At 43.3% G+C, this 26364-nt stretch overlaps 1 protein-coding gene across 1 annotated transcript in view; it reads right to left on the reverse strand.

Annotated features, from left to right (window-relative positions):
* Positions 1–24322: 24322 nt before the first annotated feature.
* The window catches only part of LOC135513055 (zinc finger protein 644-like), a 36919-nt gene continuing 34877 nt past the window's right edge, over positions 24323–26364 (reverse strand). The window contains exon 9 of the mRNA XM_064935714.1: positions 24323–25415. Within this exon, the coding sequence (XP_064791786.1) occupies positions 25034–25415 (382 nt within the window). The 3' untranslated portion in view covers positions 24323–25033. The remainder of the gene's footprint in view (positions 25416–26364) is intronic.

The raw sequence follows: 26364 nt of genomic DNA on the forward strand, positions 1-26364 counted from the left end.
GTTAAGGTTAGAGGAATGAGCCCATTCCAGGACCGGGGACTGGGCAGAAAGTGGGACCGGCTTGGTGCGCTGCGCCTTGCGGACCAGGTTCTCGATAACCCAGACGAGTGTAGCTGCCCGACGGGAGGTAGGGAGGATGGTCTCAAGGTGTAGCTGCGAAGCTATTCAAGTGAGAAAGGGCATCAGGCTTCACATTCTTGGACCCAGGGCGAAAGGAGATTGTAAAATGAAAATGAATGAATAAAAGAGCCCAATGAGCCTGCCTTGAGTTGAGGCTCTTGGTGGTTTGGGGATATTCCAGATTCATATGGTCAGTCCACACTAAGAATGGATGTTCCGCCCCTTCTAGCCAGTGTCCCCACTCCTCTAGTGACATCTTGACCGCAAGAAGTTCCCGATTTCTCACATCATAGTTACTCTCAGCGGGATTAAGACGATGGGACAGGAAAGGTCACGGATGCAGCTTTTGGTCCTAGGCAGAACGCTGGGACAGGACGGTCCCCACTCCAACGTCCGAGGCATCGACCTCCACCACAAAGTGACGGAACCTTTACCAAGTACATTTAAACTCAGTTTTCCACAATTCCTGACATTTAGTCCTCGTAAAAATTCCCTGTCTTAGCGTCAGTTAGGATCAACACTTTTTTTAAGAATGTGAAATATCAGAATAGTAGTAGAGAGAATGATTTATTTCAGCTTTTATTTCTTTCATCACATTCCCAGTGGGTCAGAAGTTTACATACACTCAATTAGTAGTTGGTAGCATTGCCTTTAAATTGTTTAACATGGGTCAAACGTTTCAGGAGCCTTCCACAAGCTTCCCACAATAAGTTGGGTGAATGTTGGCCCATTCTTCCTGACAGAGCTGGTGTAACTAAGTCAGGTTTGTCGGCCTCCTTGCTCGCACATGCTTTTTAAGTTCTGCCCACACATTTTCTATAGGGTTCAGGTCAGGGCTTTGTGATGGTCGCTCCAATACCTTGACTTTGTTGTCCTTAAGCCATTTTGCCACAACTTAGGAAGTATGCTTGGGGTCGACCCATTTGCGACCAAGCTTTAACTTCCTGACTGATATCTTGAGATGTTGCTTCAATATATCCACATCATCCCCCCCTCCTCATGATGCCATCTATTTTGTGAAGTGCACCAGTCCCTCCTGCAGCAAAGCACCCCCACAATATGATGCTGCCACCCCCGTGCTTCACGGTTGGGGTGGTGTTCTTCGGCTTGCAAGCCTCCCCTTTTCCTCCAAACATAACGGTGGTCATTATGGCCAAACAGTTCTATCAGACCAGAGGACATTTCTCCAAAAAGTACGATCTTTGTCCCCATGTGCAGTTGCAAACCGTAGTCTGTTTTTTTATGGCTGTTTTGGAGCAGTACAATATAAATCAAATCAAATCAAATTTTATTGGTCACATACACATGGTTAGCAGATGTTAATGCGAGTGTAGCGAAATGCTTGTGCTTCTAGTTCCGACAATGCAGTAATAACCAAGAAGTAATCTAACTAACAATTCCAAAACTACTGTCTTATACACACAAGTGTAAGGGGATAAAGAATATGTACATAAAGATATATGAATGAGTGATGGTACAGAGCAGCATAGGCAAGATACAGTAGATGGTATCGAGTACAGTATATACATATGAGATTTTTTTTATTTTTTTATTTATTTATTTATTTTTTTCACCTTTATTTAACCAGGTAGGCTAGTTGAGAACAAGTTCTCATTTGCAACTGCGACCTGGCCAAGATAAAGCATAGCAGTGTGAACAGACAACACAGAGTTACACATGGAGTAAACAATTAACAAGTCAATAACACAGTAGAAAAAAGGGGAGTCTATATAAATTGTGTGCAAAAGGCATGAGGAGGTAGGCGAATAGTTACAATTTTGCAGATTAGCACTGGAGTGATAAATGATCAGATGGTCATGTACAGGTAGAGATATTGGTGTGCAAAAGAGCAGAAAAGTAAATAAATAAAAACAGTGTGGGGATGAGGTAGGTGAAAATGGGTGGACTATTTACCAATAGACTATGTACAGCTGCAGCGATCGGTTAGCTGCTCAGATAGCACATGTTTGAAGTTGGTGAGGGAGATAAAAGTCTCCAACTTCAGGGATTTTTGCAATTCGTTCCAGTCACAGGCAGCAGAGTACTGGAACGAAAGGCGGCCAAATGAGGTGTTGGCTTTAGGGAGGATCAGTGAGATACACCTGCTGGGGCGCGTGCTACGGATGGGTGTTGCCATCGTGACCAGTGAACTGAGATAAGGTGGAGCTTTACCTAGCATGGACTTGTAGATGACCTGGAGCCAGTGGGTCTGGCGACGAATATGTAGCGAGGGCCAGCCGACTAGAGCATACAAGTCGCAGTGGTGGGTGGTATAAGGTGCTTTAGTGGCAAAACGGATGGCACTGTGATAAACTGCATCCAGTTTGCTGAGTAGAGTGTTGGAGGCAATTTTGTAGATGACATCGCCGAAGTTGAGGATCGGTAGGATAGTCAGTTTTACTAGGGTAAGTTTGGCGGCGTGAGTGAAGGAGGCTTTGCTGCGGAATAGAAAGCCGACTCTTGATTTGATTTTTGATTGGAGATGTTTGATATGAGTCTGGAAGGAGAGTTTACAGTCTAGCCAGACACCTAGGTACTTATAGGTGTCCACATATTCAAGGTCGGAACCATCCAGGGTGGTGATGCTCGTCGGGCATGCGGGTGCAGGCAGCGATCGGTTGAAAAGCATGCATTTGGTTTTACTAGCGTTTAAGAGCAGTTGGAGGCCACGGAAGGAGTGTTGTATGGCATTGAAGCTCGTTTGGAGGTTAGATAGCACAGTGTCCAAGGACGGGCCGGAAGTATATAGAATGGTGTCGTCTGCATAGAGGTGGATCAGGGAATCGCCCGCAGCAAGAGCAACATCATTGATATATACAGAGAAAAGAGTCGGCCCGAGAATTGAACCCTGTGGCACCCCCATAGAGACTGCCAGAGGTCCGGACAGAATGCCCTCCGATTTGACACACTGAACTCTGTCTGCAAAGTAATTGGTGAACCAGGCAAGGCAGTCATCCGAAAAACCGAGGCTACTGAGTCTGCCGATAAGAATATGGTGATTGACAGAGTCGAAAGCCTTGGCAAGGTTGATGAAGACGGCTGCACAGTACTGTCTTTTATCGATGGCGGTTATGATATCGTTTAGTACCTTGAGTGTGGCTGAGGTGCACCCGTGACCGGCTCGGAAACCAGATTGCACAGCGGAGAAGGTACGGTGGGATTCGAGATGGTCAGTGACCTGTTTGTTGACTTGGCTTTCGAAGACCTTAGATAGGCAGGGCAGGATGGATATAGGTCTGTAACAGTTTGGGTCCAGGGTGTCTCCCCCTTTGAAGAGGGGGATGACTGCGGCAGCTTTCCAATCCTTGGGGATCTCAGACGATATGAAAGAGAGGTTGAACAGGCTGGTAATAGGGGTTGCGACAATGGCGGCGGATAGTTTCAGAAATAGAGGGTCCAGATTGTCAAGCCCAGCTGATTTGTACGGGTCCAGGTTTTGCAGCTCTTTCAGAACATCTGCTATCTGGATTTGGGTAAAGGAGAACCTGGAAGGGCTTGGGCGAGAAGCTGCGGGGGGGCGGAGCTGTTGGCCGAGGTTGGAGTAGCCAGGCGGAAGGCATGGCCAGCCGTTGAGAAATGCTTGTTGAAGTTTTCGATAATCATGGATTTATCGGTGGTGACCGTGTTACCTAGCCTCAGTGCAGTGGGCAGCTGGGTGCTCTTGTTCTCCATGGACTTCACAGTGTCCCAGAACTTTTTGGAGTTGGAGCTACAGGATGCAAACTTCTGCCTGAAGAAGCTGGCCTTAGCTTTCCTGACTGACTGCGTGTATTGGTTCCTGACTTCCCTGAACAGTTGCATATCGCGGGGACTATTCGATGCTATTGCAGTCCGCCACAGGATGTTTTTGTGCTGGTCGAGGGCAGTCAGGTCTGGAGTGAACCAAGGGCTGTATCTGTTCTTGGTTCTGCATTTTTTGAACGGAGCATGCTTATCTAAAATGGTGAGGAAGTTACTTTTAAAGAATGACCAGGCATCCTCAACTGACGGGATGAGGTCAATGTCTTTCCAGGATACCCGGGCCAGGTCGATTAGGAAGGCCTGCTCACAGAAGTGTTTTAGGGAGCGTTTGACAGTGATGAGGGGTGGTCGTTTGACTGCAGCTCCGTAGCGGATACAGGCAATGAGGCAGTGATCGCTGAGATCCTGGTTGAAGACAGCGGAGGTGTATCTGGAGGACTAGTTTGTCAGGATGACGTCTATGAGGGTGCCCTTGTTTACAGAGTTAGGGTTGTACCTGGTGGGTTCCTTGATGATTTGTTTGAGATTGAGGGCATCTAGCTTAGATTGTAGGACTGCCGTTAAGCATATCCCAGTTTAGGTCACCTAAAAGAACAAACTCTGAAGCTAGATGGGGGGCGATCAATTCACAAATGGTGTCCAGGGCACAGCTGGGAGCTGAGGGGGGTCGGTAGCAGGCGGCAACAGTGAGAGACTTATTTCTGGAGAGAGTAATTTTCAAAATTAGTAGTTCGAACTGTTTGGGTATGGACCTGGAAAGTATGACATTACTTTGCAGGCTATCTCTGCAGTAGACTGCAACTCCTCCCCCTTTGGCAGTTCTATCTTGATGGAAGATGTTATAGTTGGGTATGGAAATCTCAGAATTTTTGGTGGCCTTCCTGAGTCAGGACTCAGACTCGGCAAGGACATCAGGGTTAGCAGAGTGTGCTAAAGCAGTGAGTGAAACAAACTTAGGGAGGAGGCTTCTGATGTTGACATGCATGAAACCAAAGCTTGATTGAGATGAGTATGTAAACAAAGTGGCATAGTTAAAGTGGCTAGTGTATTACATAAAGATGCAGTAGATGATATAGAGTACAGTATATACGTATACATATGAGATGAATGATGTATGGTATTTAAACATTATATTAGGTAGCATTGTTTAAAGTGGCTAGTGATATATTTTACATCATTTCCCATTAATTCCCATTATTAAAGTGGCTGGAGTTGAGTCAGTGTGTTGGCAGCAGCCACTCAATGTTAGTGGTGGCTGTTTAACAGCCTGATGGCCTTGAGATAGAAGCTGTTTTTCAGTCTCTCGGTCCCAGCTTTGATGCATCTGTACTGACCTCGCCTTCTGGATGATAGCGGGGTGAACAGGCAGTGGCTCGGGTGGTTGTTGTCCTTGATGATCTTTATGGCCTTCCTGTAACATCGGGTGGTGTAGGTGTCCTGGAGGGCAGGTAGTTTGCCCCCGGTGATGCATTGTGCAGACCTCACTACCCTCTGGGGAGCCTTACGGTTGTGGGCGGAGCAGTTGCCGTACCAGGCGGTGATACAGCCCGCCAGGATGCTCTCGATTGTGCATCTGTAGAAGTTTGTGAGTGCTTTTGGTGACAAGCCAAATTTCTTCAGCCTCCTGAGGTTGAAGAGGCGCTGCTGCGCCTTCTTCACGATGCTGTCTGTGTGGGTGGACAAATTCAGTTTGTCTGTGATGTGTATGCCGAGGAACTTAAAACGTACTACCCTCTCCACTACTGTTGCATCGATGTGGATAGGGGGGTGTTCCCTCTGCTGTTTCCTGAAGTCCACAATCATCTCCTTAGTTTTGTTGACGTTGAGTGTGAGGTTATTTTCCTGACACCACACTCCGAGGGCCCTCACCTCCTCCCTGTAGGCCGTCTCGTCGTTGTTGGTAATCAAGCCTACCACTGTTGTGTTGTCCGCAAACTTGATGATTGAGTTGGAGGCGTGTGTGGCCACGCAGTCGTGGGTGAACAGGGAGTACAGGAGAGGGCTCAGAATGCACCCTTGTGGGGCCCCAGTGTTGAGGATCAGCGGGGTGGAGATGTTGTTGCCTACCCTCACCACCTGGGGGCGGCCCGTCAGGAAGTCCAGTACCCAGTTGCACAGGGCGGGGTCGAGACCCAGGGTCTCGAGCTTGATGACGAGCTTGGAGGGTACTATGGTGTTAAATGCCGAGCTGTAGTCGATGAACAGCATTCTCACATAGGTATTCCTCTTGTCCAGATGGGTTAGGGCAGTGTGCAGTGTGGTTGAGATTGCATCGTCTGTGGACCTATTTGGGTGGTAAGCAAATTGGAGTGGGTCTAGAGTGTCAGGTAGGGTGGAGGTGATATGGTCCTTGACTAGTCTCTCAAAGCACTTCATGATGACGGAAGTGAGTGCTACGGGGCGGTAGTCGTTTAGCTCAGTTACCTTAGCTTTCTTGGGAACAGGAACAATGGTGGCCCTCTTGAAGCATGTGGGAACAGCAGACTGGGATAGGGATTGATTGAATATGTCCGTAAACACACCAGCTAGCTGGTCTGCGCATGCTCTGATGGCGCGGCTGGGGATGCCGTCTGGGCCTGCAGCCTTGCGAGGGTTAACACGATTAAATGTTTTACTCACCTCGGCTGCAGTGAAGGAGAGTCCGCATGTTTTCGTTGCAGGCCGTGTCAGTGGCACTGTATTGTCCTCAAAGCGGGCAAAAAAGTTATTTTGTCTGCCTGGGAGCAAGACATCCTGGTCCGTGACTGGGCTGGTTTTCTTTTTGTAATCCGTGATTAACTGTAGACCTTGCCACATACCTCTTGTGTCCGAGCCGTTGAATTGAGATTCTACTTTGTCTCTATACTGACGCTTTGCTTGTTTGATTGCCCTGCGGAGGGAATAGCTGCACTGTTTGTATTCGGTCACCTTGCCCTGATTAAAAGCAGTGGTTCGCGCTTTCAGTTTTACGCGAATGCTGCCATCAATCCACGGTTTCTGGTTTGGGAATGTGTTAATCGTTGCTATGGGAACGACATCTTCAACGCACGTTCTAATGAACTTGCACACTGAATCAGCGTAATCGTCAATGTTGTTGTCTGACGCAATACGAAACATATCCCAGTCCACGTGATGGAAGCAGTCTTGGAGTGTGGAATCAGATTGGTCAGACCAGCGTTGGACAGACCTCAGCGTGGGAGCTTCTTGTTTTAGTTTCTGTCTGTAGGCAGGGATCAACAAAATGGAGTCGTGGTCAGCTTTTCCGAAAGGAGGGCGAGGCAGGGCCTTATATGCATCGCGGAAGTTAGAATTGCAATGATCCAAGGTTTTGCCAGCCCTGGTTGCGCAATCGATATGCTGATACAATTTAGGGAGTCTTGTTTTCAGATTAGCCTTGTTAAAATCCCCAGCTACAATGAATGCAGCCTCAGGATGTATGGATTCCAGTTTGCAAAGAGTCAAATAAAGTTCGTTCAGAGCCATCAATGTGTCTGCTTGGGGGGGAATATATACGGCTGTGATTATAATCAAAGAGAATTCTCTTGGTAGATAAGCAAGTAAAACACTGGAATGGTAGATTTGCAAGGGAACATAGTGCGAAGTAGAGATAAAAAATAATAGGGTACAAAGGAGCAAAATAAATAAATAAATACAGTAATGGGAGAGGTAGTTGTTTGGGCTATGTACAGGTGCAGTAATCTGTGAGTGGTTTGACAGCTGGTGCTTAAAGCTAGTGAGGGAGATAAGTGTTTCCAGTTTCAGATATTTTTGTTCGTTCCAGTCATTGGCAGCAGAGAACTGGAAGGAGAGGCGGCCAAAGGATGAATTGGTTTTGGGGGTGACCAGAGAGATATACCTGCTGGAGCGTGTGCTACAGGTGGGTGCTGCTATGGTGACCAGCGAGCTGAGATAAGAGGGGACTTTACCTAGCAGGGTCTTGTAGATGACCTGGAGCCAGTGCGTTTGGCGACGAGTATGAAACAAGGGCCAGCCAACGAGAGCGTACAGGTCGCAGTGATGGGTAGTATATGGGGCTTTGGGGACAAAACGGATGGCACTGTGATAGACTGCATCCAATTTATTGAGTAGGGTATTGGAGGCTATTTTGTAAATTACATCGCCGAAGTCGAGGATCGGTAGGATGGTCAGTTTTACAAGGGTATGTTTGGCAGCATGAGTGAAGGATGCTTTGTTGCGAAATAGGAAGCCAATTCTAGATTTAACTTTGGATTGGAGATGTTTGATATGAGTCTGGAAGAAGAGTTTACAGTCTAACCACACACCTAGGTATTTGTAGTTGTGCACATATTCTAAGTCAGAACCGTCCAGAGTAGTGATGTTGGATGGGCGGGCAGGTGCAAGAGGCGATTGGTTGAAGAGCATGCATTTAGTTGTACTTGTATTTAAGAGCAATTGGAGGCCACGAAAGAGTTGTATAGCATTGAAGCTCGTCTGGAGGGTTGTTAACACAGTGTCCAAAGAAGGGCCAGAAGTATACAGAATGGTGCCATCTACATAGAGGTGGATCAGAGACTCACCAGCAGCAAGAGCGACATCATTGATGTATACAGAGAAGAGAGTTGGTCCAAGAATTGAACCCTGTGGCACCCCCATAGAGACTGCCAGAGGCCCGGACAACAGGCCCTCCGATTTGACACACTGAACTCTATCAGAGAAGTAGTTGGTGAACCAGGCGAAGCAATCATTTGAGAAACCAAGGCTATCGAGTCTGCAGATGAGGATGTGGTGACTGACAGAGTCGAAAGCCTTGGCCAGGTCAACGAATACGGCTGCACAGTACTGTTTCTTATCGATGGCGGTTAAGATATCGTTTAGGACCTTGAGCGTGGCTGAGGTGCACCCATGACCAGCCCTTAAACGAGATTGCATAGCGGAGAAGGTACGGTGGGATTCGAAATGGTTGGTGATCTGTTTGTTGACTTGGCTTTCGAAGACCTTAGAAAGGCAGGGTAGGATAGATATAAGTCTGTAGCAGTTTGGGTCAAGAGTGTGTCCCCCTTTGAAGAGGGGGATGACCGCAGCTGCTTTCCAATCTTTGGGAATCTCAGATGACACGAAAGAGAGTTTGAACAGGCTAGTAATAGGGGTTGCAACAATTTCGGTCCAGATTGTCTAGTCCGGCTGATTTGTAGGGGTCCAGATTTTGCAGCTCTTTCAGAACATCAGCTGACTGGATTTGGGAGAAGGAGAAATGGGGAAGGCTTGGGCGATTTGCTGTGGGGGGTGCAGTGCTATTGACCGGGGTAGGGGTAGCCAGGTGGAAAAATTGGCCAGCCGTAGAAAAATGCATGTTGAAATTCTCAATTATAGTGGATTTATCGATGGTGACAGTGTTTCCTATCCTCAGTGCAGTGGGCAGCTGGGAGGAGGTGTTCTTATTCTCCATGGACTTTACAGTGTCCCAGAACTTTTTTGAGTTTGTGTTGCAGGAAGCAAATTTCTGCTTGGAAAAGCTAGTCTTGGCTTTTCTAACTGCCTGTGTATAATGGTTTCCAGCTTCCCTGAAAAGTTGCATATCACGGGGGCTGTTTGATGCTAATGCAGAACGCCATAGGATGTTTTTGTGTTGGTTGAGGGTAGTCAGGTCTGGAGAGAACCAAGGGCCATATCTGTTCCTGGTTCTAAATTTCTTGAATGGGGCATGCTTATTTAAGATGGTGAGGAAGGCATTATAAAAAAATAACCAGGCATCCTCTACTGACGGGATGAGATCAATATCCTTCCAGGATACCCCGGCCAGGTCGATGAGAAAGGCCTACTCGCTGAAGTGTTTCAGGGAGCATTTGACAGTGATGAGTTGGGGTCGTTTGACCGCTGACCCATTACTGATGCAGGCAATGAGGCAGTGATCGCTGAGATCCTGGTTGAATACAACAGAGGTGTATTTAGAGGGCAGGTTGGTCAGGATGATATCTATGAGGGTGCCCGTGTTAACGGATTTAGGGTTGTACTTGGTAGGTTCCATGATAATTTGTGTGAGATTATCAGCATCTATCTTAGATTGTAGGACGGCCGGGGTGTTATGGCAAGGGAACTCATATGACATGTTACACAATACATTTATGTTTTGTTCGATAATATGCATACTTATATCCACAAATCTCGGTTTACATTGACACCATGTTCAGAACTGCCTCCAAAATATCCAGAGGAATTATAGAAAGCTACGCCAGATAACAGAAATACTCATCATAAACTTTGACTAAAGATACATGTTCTACATATAATTAAAGATACACTGGTTCTTAATGCAACCGCGGTGTCAGATTTTTTTTAAACAATTCATCCAAAGTGAAAATACTGCCCCCTATCCTCAACAAGTTAAGCATATCCCAGTTTAGGTCACCTAACAGTATAAACTCTGAAGTTAGATGGGGGAGCAATTAATTTACATATAATGTGCAGGGCACAGCTGGGGGCTGAGGGGGGAAGTTGGAAGCTGATCCTCTGGTAGGCTTTGATTTATCCTTTGTTAACAAGCGGCAACAGTGAGAGACTTTTTTTCTGGAAAGGTGGATTTTTAAAAGTAGAAGCTCAAACTGTTTGGGCACGGACCTGGATAGCATGACAGAACTCTGCAGGCTATCTCTGCAGTAGATTGCAACTTCACCCACTTTGGCCATTCTATCTTGTCTGAAAATGTTGGTGGAAATTTGGATGGAAATTTCAGAATTTTTGGTGGCCTTCCTAAGCCAGGATTCAGACATGGTTAGGACTTCAGGGTTGGCTGAGTGTGCTAAAGCAGCGAATAAAACAAACTTAGGGAGGAGGCTTCTGATGTTAACATGCATGAAACCAAGGCTTTTACGGTTACAGAAGTCAACAAATGATAGCGCCTGGAGAAGAGGAGTGGAACTGGGGGCTACAGGGCCTGGGTTAACCTCTACATCACCAGAGGAACAGAGGAGGAGTAGGATAAGGGTACAGCTAAAGGCTATAAGAACTGGTCGTCTGCGTTGGGGACAGAGAATAATGTGAAAGGTTATAGCTATGTGAACGGTTATAGACCTGCAGGTTCAATATTTCAGTTCCTATTCCATTTAACCCATCTGAACAGTACAGTTCCCTTTATGTGCCATATTTAAAGTCCCCATCTTGTGACTGTCAAATGTGTGTAGCGCCTCACAATCATCACACATAACATACTGCTATCATCCTCTTTTAACACTTCACCAAATCTTTCCCCAAAATGAGTTAGACTACTGTTCTGGCCCTACCTTCTATTTATTTTCAACTCTCCATTTCACAGCTTTTCTCTTATTGAATTAAACTCCCACATTGTCCTTTTTCCCTCAATGGATCGACTTTAACTTTTTCTGCCCAAGTTCCCAAAAGCATTTAGGGATTGGCATGTATTTGGCAAGCATACAGTTAGGCCCTAAAGCTTAGGCTTACACACTAATGCCAGATAGAAATAATTAAAGTAAAACCTCAGTGTCACCTATAGATATGAATTGCACAGGAATTATAGGCTACATTTATGGATTTTTTTATACATTGTTTTATCACACCAACTCATGTTCCCTCCCTCCAGCGCTCAACATCTTCAGTCTACTAACCCCCGTTCCTGGCAACCTACATTGCGCACACCTGGCAACCATCATTGGTCAACACAATCAGGTCATGGTCAGTCCCAACTTTAGCACCATCGCCTCTCCTCTCACCTCTCTCCTCAAAGGTGGTGTGGAGTCCTGCAGCCGATGAGGCCTTCCGCCTACTGAAGGAGCGTTTCACCTCCGCCACATTGCTGAAACACCCAGATCCTATGCTGCCCTTCGTGGTGGAAGTGAACGCCTCAGAAGTGGGCGTGGGGGCCGTTCTGTCACAACATCAAGGTAATCCACATAATTTTTATCCATGTTTTTACTACTCTGAAAACTGTCTCCTGCAGAAAGGAACTATGATGTCGGAAACCGGGAGCTCCTAGCGGTGAATTTGGCACTAGAAGAGTGGAGACACTGGTTGGAGGGCACCAAGGACCCGTTTCTCATCCTCACCGACCATTAGAACCTGGAGTACATACGGACAGCGAGACGGCTGAAGATTCAACTTCACCCTGTTATACCGCCCAGAGGTTCCTGTCCTGAGTGTGCCCATCATACTGCCCTCCCGAATCATTGTCCCCATGCTTTGGGACATAGACGTGGAAATCCGCCAGGCTTTGGAGAGGGAACCGATTGTGTCCCTCACTCTGGTCTCACTACCACTCTCCAGGTCGCTGAGGCACTGCTCTAGCAGGTCTTCCGGGCACTGTGCCTTTCGGAGGACATTGTCTCCGACCGTGGCCCCTAATTCACATCATGGGTATGGAGAGCCCTAATGGAGAAGCTGACGGTCAGCCTCACTCCTGGGTACCGGCCTCAGTCCAACAGGCAGGTGGAAAGAATGAACCAAGACCTGGGGAGGTTCCTTAGGAGTCACTGCCAGGACCGTCAGGGGGAATGGCCCCGGCTCCTTCCCTAGGCAGGGTACACCCAGAATTCACTGCATCACTCCTCCACCGGGCTGACCCGGTTTGTGGGGCCCTTCAAAGTCCTCCGGAGGGTCAATGAGGTAACCTAAAGATTACAACTCCCCACTAACTACTGAATCTAACCCCCATTTCAAGTTTCCCTCAGGCTGGTGGTTCCTGGTCCCCTGGATGATGCCGTCCCCCGCGACACCCTTTCGCCTCCCCTGGACATTGAGGAGACCCCCACCTATTTACATTTACATTTAAGTCATTTAGCAGACGCTCTTATCCAGAGCGACTTACAAATTGGTGGGATGCTGGTAGGTCCCTCCTGGAATCCCAATGTTGTGGGGGTTGGCTCCAGTACCTGGTGGACTGGGAAGGGTACGGTCCTGGACCCTAACATCATCCGGGATTTCCATTTCCGCCGTCCGGACCAGTCCGCTCCTCGCCCTCGAGGCTGTTCTTTTGGCTATCGTCATCCTGCGGCTGGAGCCCTGCATCGGGGGGGTACTGTCACGCCTAATCCTGTTCCCTCCCTCCAGCGCTCATCGTCTCCGGTCCACTAACCACCGGTCCTGGAAACCGACATTGCGCACACCTGCTCCCCTGAACTTCATCACCACCCTGATTACTCTCCTTTCATATAGCCATCAGTAGCCTCAGTCATCAGGCAGTATTGGTTTTGGTTACGTTTAGTAAGCTTCTCCTGTTTTGTGTTATCTTCATGTTTATTATTATTAAACTCACCTTCTGCACCTGCTTCCTGACTCGCTGCATATACGTTACATGCTTTCTCTTTATTCAATCAGAGGAATAAGGGGATGATGTTGATTCCCAGGCCCTAATGCTCTGGTCTGCTACTAGCTATCACCGCACCACTATGGCAGATGGCCATTGTGGCTCCTTCCACCATAACACATTTATGTTCCTCTCCTCCTCTCTCTCCCACTCTCTCTTTCTCTCTCTCTCCTGGTTGCCAGTGAAATAATAAAAACTACACTCCTGGTCATGGCTGGCACAATCTCATTATAATCTCTCTCTGTTTTTTATTCATGGGGCCCCTTGGGACGCTGTCTGCCCGCGACGTGGCCCCCAACCACCGCAGAGATCATCTTTTGAAACAGCCAGGAGACCTAATGAAGTCACAGAGTGGCACAATTATTTCCCTGAGAAGGAGCATTAATGTACTTGAGAATCCCCTCCGGAGGAACATGATGACAATTGGTTTGTACAGCTTTGATCGTCCAGGATAAACTGCAGGGTTAGCCCCATGTGCCATGAGTTGGGTTTCTAGCAGATGTGCGTGCATCCCAAATGGCCTGCTATTCCATATATAATGCAATACTTTTGACCAGGGCCCTACGAAGAACCCAGAAATTGTTATGATAAAACAGCAGTCACACCAACCAAACATTCTAATCACAAAAGCTAAAAACAAAAGGTGAATGGCAGGTTATATAAAATCAGTGTATATTTCTTCTGTAGAGCCACAACTGTATAGACGAAGTCAGCAGGATTTGTTAGGGGGTGAGGGACCAATAATTTAAAAAAACACAAAACAAAAATTGGGGGAAAAATGTACTTGATGTACTTCAACAAGTTAAAATATATGAAGCAAATTAACAAGTAAAAAGGCCAATTCAAGTATTTTATTTCAGTATCTTATTTCAGCAAGTTTTTGCTATATTTACTACAGAAAGCTTAATGAATACATGGTATATAGAGCCTTCTTTCTTAATACATCCAACATGAGGTATGGATGTTAAACCAACCAGACCTTATTACAGTACATTCACATCTCTCAGACATCAACTAGTGCTGTCCAGATGAATAAAACATTAAGCTTATGTATTTTACTTAGCATAATATAATATATATCTGGAAGTTTAAGCGCCATGAAAATGTGATTTACATTGTAACTTGACTTAGATTAAAATGCTTCTAGTCATTTTATTGGGCTGTAAAATCAATTTCGGAAGGGAAAGTTAAGTTCTCCATAATATTAGAAAGTAGTGCTTGGTGGTGTTGAATCATCAAAGAACGGTACAGAAGAATGTGCTTCATTAACTAGGCCTAATAAATGCCTTAAAGCAATATTTCACCACTATCTCAGCCTTGCTTAATCTTTTGTCTTACATCTTAATGTTTTTTTTTGGAAGAGAGACTACCCACTGGGCACAAACTGGTTGAATCAATGTAATTCGTATTGTGACGTGGAATCAACGTTGAAAATTCATTTGAAGAATGTCATCATCCAGTACTGTTTTCATCTAATTTCAACCAGCGTCTTAACTTAAACATTGAAATTAGGGTATAACTTCAACTTAAATACATTGACTTAACCCGACTAACAGGTTGTTACATCAATCTAATTTCAACATAATCATCAGAACTATGTAAATGTTAAAATTAAGTTAAAAACATAAAACATATTTTGTTGAATTTCATATTTGATTAGACAATTTATTTGTACTGAATGGTAAAATGGTATGTTGGAATCAACGTCATTGTTTTAACGTCATGCTATCGACATAAATAAAGAGGTATATTGAAATAAAATGTGAAGCTACCGTCCAACAAGTCCTGCCTGAACATTGACTCCTACTGTTATATAAAGGGTAATGCAATTCAGTGAGAAAAGATACCTAACACTATGTACTCTGCTTAGCTTCAGAAACAAGATGTGTTCGATTCAGCTGAGCTATTATGTCAAGACAGTTACACATTGATTCCATACTAATTTGTGTAGACAACCTAGGCCCAAATAACTAAATAACTCCTCTAACTTTTCTCACACAAGCTGATTGTGAAAGTAAATTTGGAGTGAGGTAGGGTTTACGTAGGCTACATTAACATTTGATTTGCCCAAAGGACACCATAATTTCAACTTGAAGCTAGGTATTCTAGCATTCGTCCAAGGTTGATTGCATCTTCGGAAGTTTAGAAGTAGTTACCATTAGCCCTATAAATAGCATGCCAAATTCATGATATTCCTGAGTGGCTCAGTGGTCTAAGGCACTGCATCTCAATGCAAGAGGCGTCACTACAGTCCCTGGCTCAAATCCAGGCTCTATTAGGAGTCCCATAGGGCGGTGTACAGTTGGCTGGGGTAGGCTGTCATTGTAAATAAGAATTTAATTGACTTGCCTAGTTAAATAAATATATATTAATAATACACTTTTACCTTTGGATATTGTGTTTTATATACGTTATTCATAATATATAAATGTTTTCCATTTTAGTAATTTAGCAGATGCTCTTATCCAGAGCAATTAGTGCATTAATTTTAAGATAGCTAGGTGGGACAACCACATACAGTATCACAGGAATAGTAAGTACACTTTTCCTCAATAAAGTAACTATCAGCAAAATCAGATATAGAAAGGGGGAGGGGGGAGAGTCAAGTGCAAGTGTTGGTTCAGGGTGTGCAAGTGCTCCTTCAAATGTTGATAATTGATATTTGGTTGTGTTCACAATTCAATATCCAGTTTATCTTCAAATTACTTATTAATATGTTGGATTCACATCTCCATGTAAACCAAAAATCAGAGTAAAATGATAGCACTAAATCAAATCAAACTTTAAATGCACTTCAAATATTTTTCAACTTAGATTTTTGGTTGACATGGAGACGTGAATCAAACATTTGAAATCAACCAATCATCCTTCATATACAAAACAATATCCAAAACAATATCCATAATACACTAAAAGTGTATTATTAATATCATAAATTTGGCATTCTATTTATAGGGCTAATGGTAACTACTTCTAAACTTCCAAAGATCCAATCAACCATGGATGAATGATAGTATACCTAGCTTCACATTGAAATTATGGTGTCCTTTGGGCAAATCAGATGGAGCCTACATAAACCCACCTCACTGTGAATTTACTTTCACATACCGCTTGTGAAGAGGAGTTACTTTCAAATATTCAATGTTATTTAGGTAGTCTACGCAAATGAGTTTGGAAGCTGATCAATGTCTAAATGTTTTGACATGGTAGCTCAGCTGAAACAAACACAGCTCATTTCCAAAACTAAGCGGGGTACAAAGAGGTATGCATCTGGCAATGTAGATTATTTCTCACTGAAATGCATTACTCCTCATATACCAGTAGGCTACGATCCCTTATTGATGTCACTTGTTAAATGCACTTCAATATGTGTAGATGAAGGGAAGGATATAGGTTAAAGAAGGATTTCTAAGCCTTGAGACAATTGAGACATGGATTGTGCATGCGTGCCATTCAGAGGGTGAATGGGCAAGACAAAATATTTAAGTGCCTTGGAATGTGCCAGGAGCACCAGTTTGTGTCAAGAACTGCAACACTGCTGCGTTTTTCACACTCAACAGTTTCCTGTGTGTATCAAGAATGGTCCACCACCCAAAGAACATCCAGCCAACTTGACACAACTGTGGGATGCATTGGAATCAACATGGGCCAGCATCCATGTGGAACGTTTTCGACACCTTGTTGAGTCCACCCCCCGACGAATTGAGGCTGTTCTGAGGGTAAATGGGGGAGTGCAAGTCAATATTAGGAAGGTGTTCCTAATGTTTGGTATTCTCAGTGCATATTGAATATATGATGACATTTTTTTATACATTTCTATTACATTTTCAACACAATTTCAACGTATACATAGCTTTTATGATTATGTAGAAATTTCATTGGTGTAACAACCTGTTAATCAGGTTCAGTGAATGTATTTAGGTTGAAGTTTTACCCTAATTTCAATGTTTACAACACTGGTTGAAATTAGATGAAAACACTACTGGTTTGTGACTTCTTTCAAATCCAAATTATTTTCCACGTTGAGTCCACGTTACAATACGTTGACGAATTACATTGAAACAACGTTGATTCAACCAGTGTGCGGCAGTAGGTAGCTTCAATCCACTGCTTCTGTATGCTTATTTGACAACGTTAGCAAATTAGCAAAGGTTCCTAGTTAAACTAATGAAGCAGTGGTTTGAAGCAAGTCCATTCCCATGAAACACTTCAGAGGTAAGATTGCATTGCATGATATTGATGGGCTACTCAGTTTACACTCTACACAAATCCAGTAACCCAACATTCAAACTTGTTTAGAATATTTCAGTAAAATAAAATCTAACATTGATATTTGAGATCTTTGCTTGATTAACATAAAATTAGAACACATCGTAATTACAGTTAGCCTACTGTTTAAGTCAGAACAAGCCAAATAGTAAATAATCAGCATAAACGTTGGAGAGAAAGCAGATAGTGTACATACATACAATAAGGACAGTTTTAGCAATGCATATAATTTGTGATATGAATGATTGACCCTGTATTCTGATTGTGACTCCTATGGCTACAGTTAAAGGGTATATTCTCATTGATGAGAATTAAAGGGATAATTCGTGATTTTATCTACTCCCCCAGAGCTTGTGGATACCATTTGTATGTAGTATGAAGGAAGTTGCTAACTTACGCTAGAGCAATTGCTACAGTACCTAGAGTTAACGCAATGGCTGGAAGTCTATGGGTAGATACCCATAGACTCCAGTCATTGCTAGCAGATACCCATAGGCTTCCAGCCATTGCGCTAATGCTAGTTAGCATTGAATTGCAAAACTACCTTTAACTTCCTTCATACTGGTCACACAAGGTATCCAAGATTTCATCTGACTCTGGGGAAATAGATACGGGGCCATTGCCAAAATCCCAAAATATCCCTTTAAGGATCATCTCGAGAGATTCTTGAGATATAACTGTAATGTAAACTTGCTTATTTCTCACATCTCGAATGCTACCTCCGAAGCTCGCACAAGACACTCGCCCGACAGTTTCCTCCCTCTGAGCAGGGCAGTGTAAACAGAATTGTCTCGCTGAGCCCAACATTAACAATACTAATAGCAGAACAATGTTTTTGAAACAGCTGAAATGTAAAGACATTTTCATTATATTTGAGACTTGTTTGATTGAGCTTTCACCTGAATTTGCAGTAACAGCCGGTTACGTTCTGAAATTGTCACCGGAGCTTTAAGAAAGGGAAGCTCAACTTCGTTTTCCTGCTTTGGCTGCTCAGTCACAATCCAGTCAAGAAGCATGCAGCAAGAAGCTGATCAACTCACCAGGAAAAACGTTTTCATTCGCAATTTTGCATTTACCTCATATAATGACTTCCATGATACTGATAAGATGAAGCCTGGTTTGTTCTAAGGTAACTTTAATGTGCTGAAACCTTACTTTTATATTCGAATGAGGGAGAATTGTTCATGTTTGATATGCTAACATGCTATCTGTGTCATTGTCTTTCAAGCTACATTTAATGCGTGTACGAACATAAATAAACCCCTTAATTGTCTATATACTTGTGAATCATTGCATTATTCAAGTGTAACTAATATGTTTTAGAGAAAGTTTTTTGCATTGTCGAACAGTACGCAAGGTTACAAGGTCAGTGATAACTGTGATACTGATTTTTACGGTAAATTTGGAGCTGCAGAGCCAGAAAGTGTATATACAGTACCAGTCAAAGGTTTGGACATACCTACTCATTCAAAGGTTTAATTTGTTGTTTTTTTAAATACTATTTTCTACATTGTAGAATAATAGTGAAGACGTCAAAATTATGAAATACCACATATGGAATCCAAATATGTTTGAGATTCTTCAAAGTAGCCACCCTTTGCCTTGATGTCACCTTTGCACGTTCATGGCATTCTCTCAACCAGCTTCATGATGTAGTCACGTGGAATGCATTTCAATTAACAGGTGTGCCTTATTTAAAGTACATTTGTGGAATATCTTTCCTTCTTAATGCGTTTGAGCCAATCAGTTGTGTTGTGACAAGTTATGGGTGGTATACAGAAAAATGCCCTATTTGGTAAAAGACCAAGTCCATATTATGGCAAGAACAGCTCAAATAAGCAAAGAGGAATGACCGTCCATTGTTACTTTAAGACATGGTCAGTCAATGTGGAAAATTTCAAGAGCTTCAAAGGTTTTTTCAAATGCAGTCGCAAAACCCATCAAGCGCTATGCTGAAACTGGCTCTCATGAGGACTGCCACAGGAAAGGAAGACCCAGAGGTACCTCTGCTGCAGAGGATAAGTTCATTAGAGTTAACTGCACCTCAGATAGCAGCCCAAATAAATTCTTCACAGAGTTCAAGCAACAGTCACATCTCAACACTCACTGTTCAGACTGCGTGAATCAGGCCTTAAAGGTTGAATTGCTGCAAAGAAACCACTACTAAAGGACACCAATAATAGGAAGAGACTTGCTTGGGCTGAGAAACATGAGCAGGGGACATAAGCCGGTGGAAATCTGTCCTTTGGTCTGATGAGTCCAAATTTGAGATTTTTGGTTCCAACCACTGTGTCGTTGTGAGACGCAAAGTAGGTGAACGGATGATCTCCACACGGGTGCAAACTACCCACCCTCCTGGACACCTATGTCACAGGAAGGTCAAAAAGATCACCAAGGACATAAGCCACTGCCTGTTCACCCCGCTATCATCCAGAAGGCAAGGTCAGTACAGGTGTCTCAAAGCTGGGACAGAGAGACTGAAAAACAGCTTTTATCTCGAGGCCATCAGACTGTTAAACAGCTATCACTAGAGCATTAGAGGCTGCTGCCTATAGGCATAGACTAGGAATCACTGGCCACTTTAAGGAATGGAACACCAGTCACTTTAATAATGTTTACATATCTGGAATTACTCATCTCATATGTACAGTTGAAGTCAGAAGTTTACATACAGTGCCTTGCGAAAGTATTCGGCCCCCTTGAACTTTGCGACCTTTTGCCACATTTCAGGCTTCAAACATAAAGATATAAAACTGTATTTTTTTGTGAAGAATCAACAACAAGTGGGACACAATCATGAAGTGGAACGACATTTATTGGATATTTCAAACTTTTTTAACAAATCAAAAACTGAAAAATTGGGCATGCAAAATTATTCAGCCCCTTTACTTTCAGTGCAGCAAACTCTCTCCAGAAGTTCAGTGAGGATCTCTGAATGATCCAATGTTGACCTAAATGACTAATGATGATAAATACAATCCATCTGTGTGTAATCAATTCTCTGTATAAATGCACCTGCACTGTGATAGTCTCAGAGGTCCGTTAAAAGCGCAGAGAGCATCATGAAGAACAAGGAACACACCAGGCAGGTCCGAGATACTGTTGTGAAGAAGTTTAAAGCTGGATTTGGATACAAAACGATTTCCCAAGCTTTAAACATACCAAAGAGCACTGTGCAAGCGATAATATTGAAATGGAAAGAGTATCAGACCACTGCAAATCTACCAAGACCTGGCCGTCCCTCTAAACTTTCAGCTCATACAAGGAGAAGACTGATCAGAGATGCAGCCAAGAGGCCCATGATCACTCTGGATGAACTGCAGATATCTAAAGCTGAGGTGGGAGACTCTTTCCATAGGACAACAATCAGTCGTATATTGCACAAATCTGGCCTTTATGGAAGAGTGGCAAGAAGAAAGCCATTTCTTAAAGATATCCATAAAAAGTGTTGTTTAAAGTTTGCCACAAGCCACCTGGGAAACACACCAAACATGTGGAAGAAGGTGCTCTGGTCAGATGAAACCAAAATTGAACTTTTTGGCAACAAGGCAAAACGTTATGTTTGGCGTAAAAGCAACACAGCTCATCACCCTGAACACACCATACCCACTGTCAAACATGGTGGTGGCAGCATCATGGTTTGGGCCTGCTTTTCTTCAGCAGGGACAGGGAAGATGGTTAAAATTGATGGGAAGATGGATGGAGCCAAATACAGATACAGGACCATTCTGGAAGAAAACCTGATGGAGTCTGCAAAAGACCTGAGACTGGGACGGAGATTTGTCTTCCAACAAGACAATGATCCAAAACATAAAGCAAAATCTACAATGGAATGGTTCAAAAATAAACATATCCAGGTGTTAGAATGGCCAAGTCAAAGTCCAGACCTAAATCCAATCGAGAATATGTGGAAAGAACTGAAAACTGCTGTTCACAAATGCTCTCCATCCAACCTCACTGAGCTCGAGTTGTTTTGCAAGGAGGAATGGGAAAAAAATTCAGTCTCTCGATGTGCAAAACTGATAGAGACATACCCCAAGCGACTTACAGCTGTAATCGCAGCAAAAGGTGGCGCTACAAAGTATTAACTTAAGGGGGCTGAATCATTTTGCACGCCCAATTTTTCAGTTTTTGATTAGTTAAAAAAGTTTAAAATATCCAATAAATGTCGTTCCACTTCATGATTGTGTTCCACTTGTTGTTGATTCTTCACAAAAAAATACAGTTTTATATCTTTATGTTTGAAGCTTGAAATGTGGCAAAAGGTCGCAAAGTTCAAGGGGGCCGAATACTTTCACAAGGCACTGTACACTTAGGTTGGAGTCATTAAAACTCATTTTTCACCCACTCCACAAATGTCTTGTTAACAAACTATAGTTTTGGCAAGTCGGTTAGGACATCTACTTTGTGCATGACACAAGTAATTTTTCCAACAACTGTTGACAGATATTTTCACTTATAATTCACTGTATCACAATTCCAGTGGGTCAGAAGTTTACATACACTAAGTTGACTGTGCCTTTAAACATCTTGGAAAATTCCTGAAAATAATGTCATGGCTTTAGAAGCTTCTGATGCTAATTGACATAATTTGAGTCAATTGGAGGTGTACATGTGGATGTATTTCAAGGCCTACCTTCAAATTCAGTGCCTCATTGTTTGACAAGGGAAAATCAAAAGTCAGCCAAGACCTAAACATTTTTTTGTCGACCTCCACAAGTCTTGTTCATCTTTGGGAGCAATTTCCAAACAACTGAAGCTACCACGTTCATCTGTACAAACAATAGTACGCAAGCATAAACACCATGGGACCACGCATCCATCATACCACTAAGGAAGAAGAAGCGTTCTGTCTCCTAGAGATGAATGTACTTTGGTGCAATAAGTGCAAATCAATCCCAGAACAACAGCAAAGGACCTTGTGAAGATGCTGGAGGAAACCGGTATAAAATTATCTATATCCACAGTAAAACGAGTCCTATATCGACATAACCTAAAAGGCTGCTCAGCAAGGAAGAAGCCACTGCTCCAAAACCGCCATAAAAAAGCCAGACTACGGTTTGCAACTGCACATGGGGACAAAGATGGTACTTTTTGGAGAAATGTCCTCTGGTCTAATGAAACACAAATAGAACTGTTTGGCCATAATGACCATCGTTATGTTTGGAGCAAAAAGGGGGAGGCTTGCAAGCCAAATAACACCAACCCAACCATGATGCACGGGGGTGGCAGCATCATGTTGTGGGAGTGCTTTGCTACAGGAGGGACTGGTGCACTTCACAAAATAGATGGCTTCATGAGGAGGGGACTTTATGTGGATATATTGAAGCAACATCTCAGACATCAGTCAGAAAGTTAAAGCTTGGTCGCAAATGGGTGTTCCAAATGGACAATGACCCCAAGCATACTTCCTAAGTTGTGGCAAAATGGCTTAAGGACAACAAAGTCAAGGTATTGGAGTGGCCATCATGAAGCCCTGACCTCAATCCTATCTTAATTAATTCCTACTTAGAAAATGTGTGGGCAGAACTTAAAAAGCATGTGTGAGGAAGGAGGAATGGGCCAAAATTCACCCAACTTATTGTGGGAAGCTTGTGGAAGGCTACTGAAACATTTGACCCAAGTTAAACCATTTAAAGGAAATGCTACCAAATACTAATTGACTGTATGTAAACTTCTGAACCACTGGGAATGTGATGAAAGAAATAAAAGCTGAAATAAATCACTCTCTACTATTATTCTGACATTACACATTCTTAAAATAAGGTGTATGTAAACATCCGACTAAGGTGTATGTAAACTTCCGACTTCAACCCGGAGTGGTTGGAAAAACAAGTTTTTATGACTCCAACCTTATTGTATGTAAACTTCCAACTTCAACTGTATGTACTGTTTTCTATACTATTCTACGGTATCTCATTCAAACAAGTAATGTTTACATATCTTGCATTACTTATCTCATGTATATACTGTTTTCCATACTATTCTACTGTATCTTAGTCCATTCCACTCTGACATCGCTAGTCCATATGTATATAGTCTTAATTCATTCCTACTTAGATTTGTGTGTATTGGGTATATGTTGTGTAATTTGTTAGATATTACTTGTTGGATAATACTGCACTGTTGGAGCTAGAAGCACAAGCATTTCGCTAAACCCGCACCTGTATGTGCCCAATAAAATTTGATTTGAGTGGTCCCCACTGTGAAGCATGGAGGAGGTTTGATGGTGCGGGGGTGCTTTGCTGGTCACACTGTCAGTGATTAATTTAGAATTCAAGGCACACTTAACCAGCATGGCTACCACAGCATTCTGCAGCGATACGCCATCCCATCTGGTTTGCGCTTAGTGGGACTATCATTTGTTTTTCAACAGGACAATGACCCAACACACCTCCAGGCTGTGTAAGGCTATTTGACAAAGAAGGAGAGTGATGGAGTGCTGCATCATATGACCTGGCCTCCACAATCACCCGACCTAAACACAATTGAGATGGTTTAGGATAAGTTGGACCGCAGAGTGAAGGAAAATCAGCCAACGAGTGCTCAGCATATGTGGGAACTCCTTCAAGACTGTTGGAAAATAATTCCTGGTGAAGCTGGTCGAGAGAATGCCAAGAGTGTGTAAGCTGTCATCAAGGCAAAGGGTGGCTACTTTGAAGAATCTCAAATATAAAATATATTTTGATTTAACACTTTTTTGGTTACTATGTGATTCCATATGTGTTATTTCATAGTTTTGATGTCTTCACTATTATTCTACAATTTAGAAAAGAGTACAAATAAAGAAAAACCCTTGAAGGAGAAGGTGTGTCCAAACTTTTGACTGGTCCTGTACATATTGTGTAAATTTAAATCTTATCACGCTGTCTCCTTTAAATGTTTGTCAATGAGAAAAGCCTCAAAGTAATGGGCAAAGCATTTACTATTATCAGAATGTTGAGGTGTGAGTTGTCTCTTTTGGTTTATTTTTATTTAACTAGGCAAGTCAGTTAAGAACAAATTCTTATTTACAATGACTGACTAGGAACGGTGGGTTAACTGCCTTGTTCAGGGGCAGAACGACAGATTTTTACCTTGTCAGCTCAGGGACTCAATCTAGCAAACTTTCAGTTACTGGCCCAACGGTCCAACCACTAGGCTACCTGCCGCCCCATTGGTATTGGGTTCAAAGTTCTGACTGACTGCTAAACAGTGTAAAGAAGGAAACAAGAAGACACATTTAACATGCGTCCATGTTGCAATATGGCAAGATTATCTGTAAGTAAAACTTCACTTAAACGTAGAAGAGGTAACTGCACTGCATACATTAGGTAAAAAAAATTGAGATACAAGGTTCTGAACTGACAGCTGTTCTAGCTTCAGCGAATGTTGTTGGCCTTTTTGCATCTCAAGTAGAGTTCTCTGTAACTGTAAATTCTGTAACTTTTCTGTACGTCTAAGTAACAAGATTTATCATCTACAGTATAGTATAGATACCAGTCTTAAAAAATAGAGAGAAGGGCTAGTAGGTCCATGTGCATATTAAGAAAAACATATGTATAGCTTTAGAATATTTGTATTTATCTCTATATATTTATATGTATCTATCCATATTTACATGTGCAGGATAAAGATCTAAAGTGAAAATGTTGTAAACAACCCTTTAGCTCAGGAAGCCACTGGAAGAAGCTCCGGAGGGGGCGTGGCCGTGTGCTGCTCCAGGCTGGGGTGCTCATTGGATGAGGGATATGCATAATGCAAGGGGTGCTCATCATGTGGCTCAGGGTGCTCGTGGGTTTCGGGGTGTTCCAAGCAGGGGTGCCCATGGTGCTCCAGTGGCTCGTGGGCTGTGGGGTGCAATTTGGACATTGGGTGCTCCAGACAGGGGTGCTGCTGGGGGGGGAAGGAGGACATCTCTTTGTGTAGTCCCAGGACCTCTACCATGCCAGCCCCTGTATGAGGGACACTGGTGTGCATGAGGTGTCTTTGTAAGTGCTTGATCCAATCCTCCTGGACGGACAGAGGACCCTGGAAGACCAGGTCACAGAATCTGCATGGGGGAGAGTGCTAGGTTAGGTTTGGTTACGGAAGGATAGGCTAGGCTATGTTAGGTTTGGTTTGCAGACATAGATACTATTTAGTAGGGGTGTAACATTTCACCAAACCCACGGTTCGGTGTATATTGCGGTTTGGTTTTGGTACAGTGGTAAAATGAAATGCCATTCACATTATTCAGCATTCACAATGTGACTTGCATTGTCTGTTGTGACCGGATTGTTATGTTGGGCCTCTCAAGTTTCCACTCTGATGCTGCATTTGTAACCATGTAGGAAGTGGGAATCTACCAGTTGTGAAGTCATAAATACCAGTTGAATGCATTCAGTAATGCTGATTGGCTAATGGCCAACAAGCTGTGTCAACCATACACTAAAAGTACAGATATCATGCTTGTAAACAAATGATAGAGTTCAAAAACCACATTAATAGATTGCTTTATATAAATGTTTTGTTGTTGCATATAACTGCTGAAAATGTTTCCTTAGTAGGTGACATCAGAGGATACCATGTGGGAGAAGTGGGTGCTCAGGATGATAGACAAGTTTCCCACTAGTATATACCAGTTGGAGGGGCGTTAGAGTACATTTTTTCCCCCAGTCGTATGTGGTAAATTCCCACTTCCCACTTGGTTCGAACACACCATTATAATGAGGCTGTGTCTGTAGCAGGTACATCTACCACTCCAGGGTAATGTGATAGGTGGTCAATGCGTGTAATTCATTGTAAACCTAGGCTTTGGTTTGGTTATATAGAGCGGGTACTACATGTTTTCTGAAATGGGTGCAACGCAAGAGGGAAGTTCATAACGTTGTTCGAGCACTTTCACAAGGTGCTGAAACCCTCTATTCTCAACCTCCGAGAATGGGTGCATATGCGCAGCTATAAATCAATGGCTGTAAAAAATATATAAACATAGCCTACCTATCACTCTTGTAATTTCT

Source organism: Oncorhynchus masou, chromosome 24, assembly GCF_036934945.1.
Source record: "Oncorhynchus masou masou isolate Uvic2021 chromosome 24, UVic_Omas_1.1, whole genome shotgun sequence".
NCBI lineage: Eukaryota > Metazoa > Chordata > Actinopteri > Salmoniformes > Salmonidae > Oncorhynchus > Oncorhynchus masou.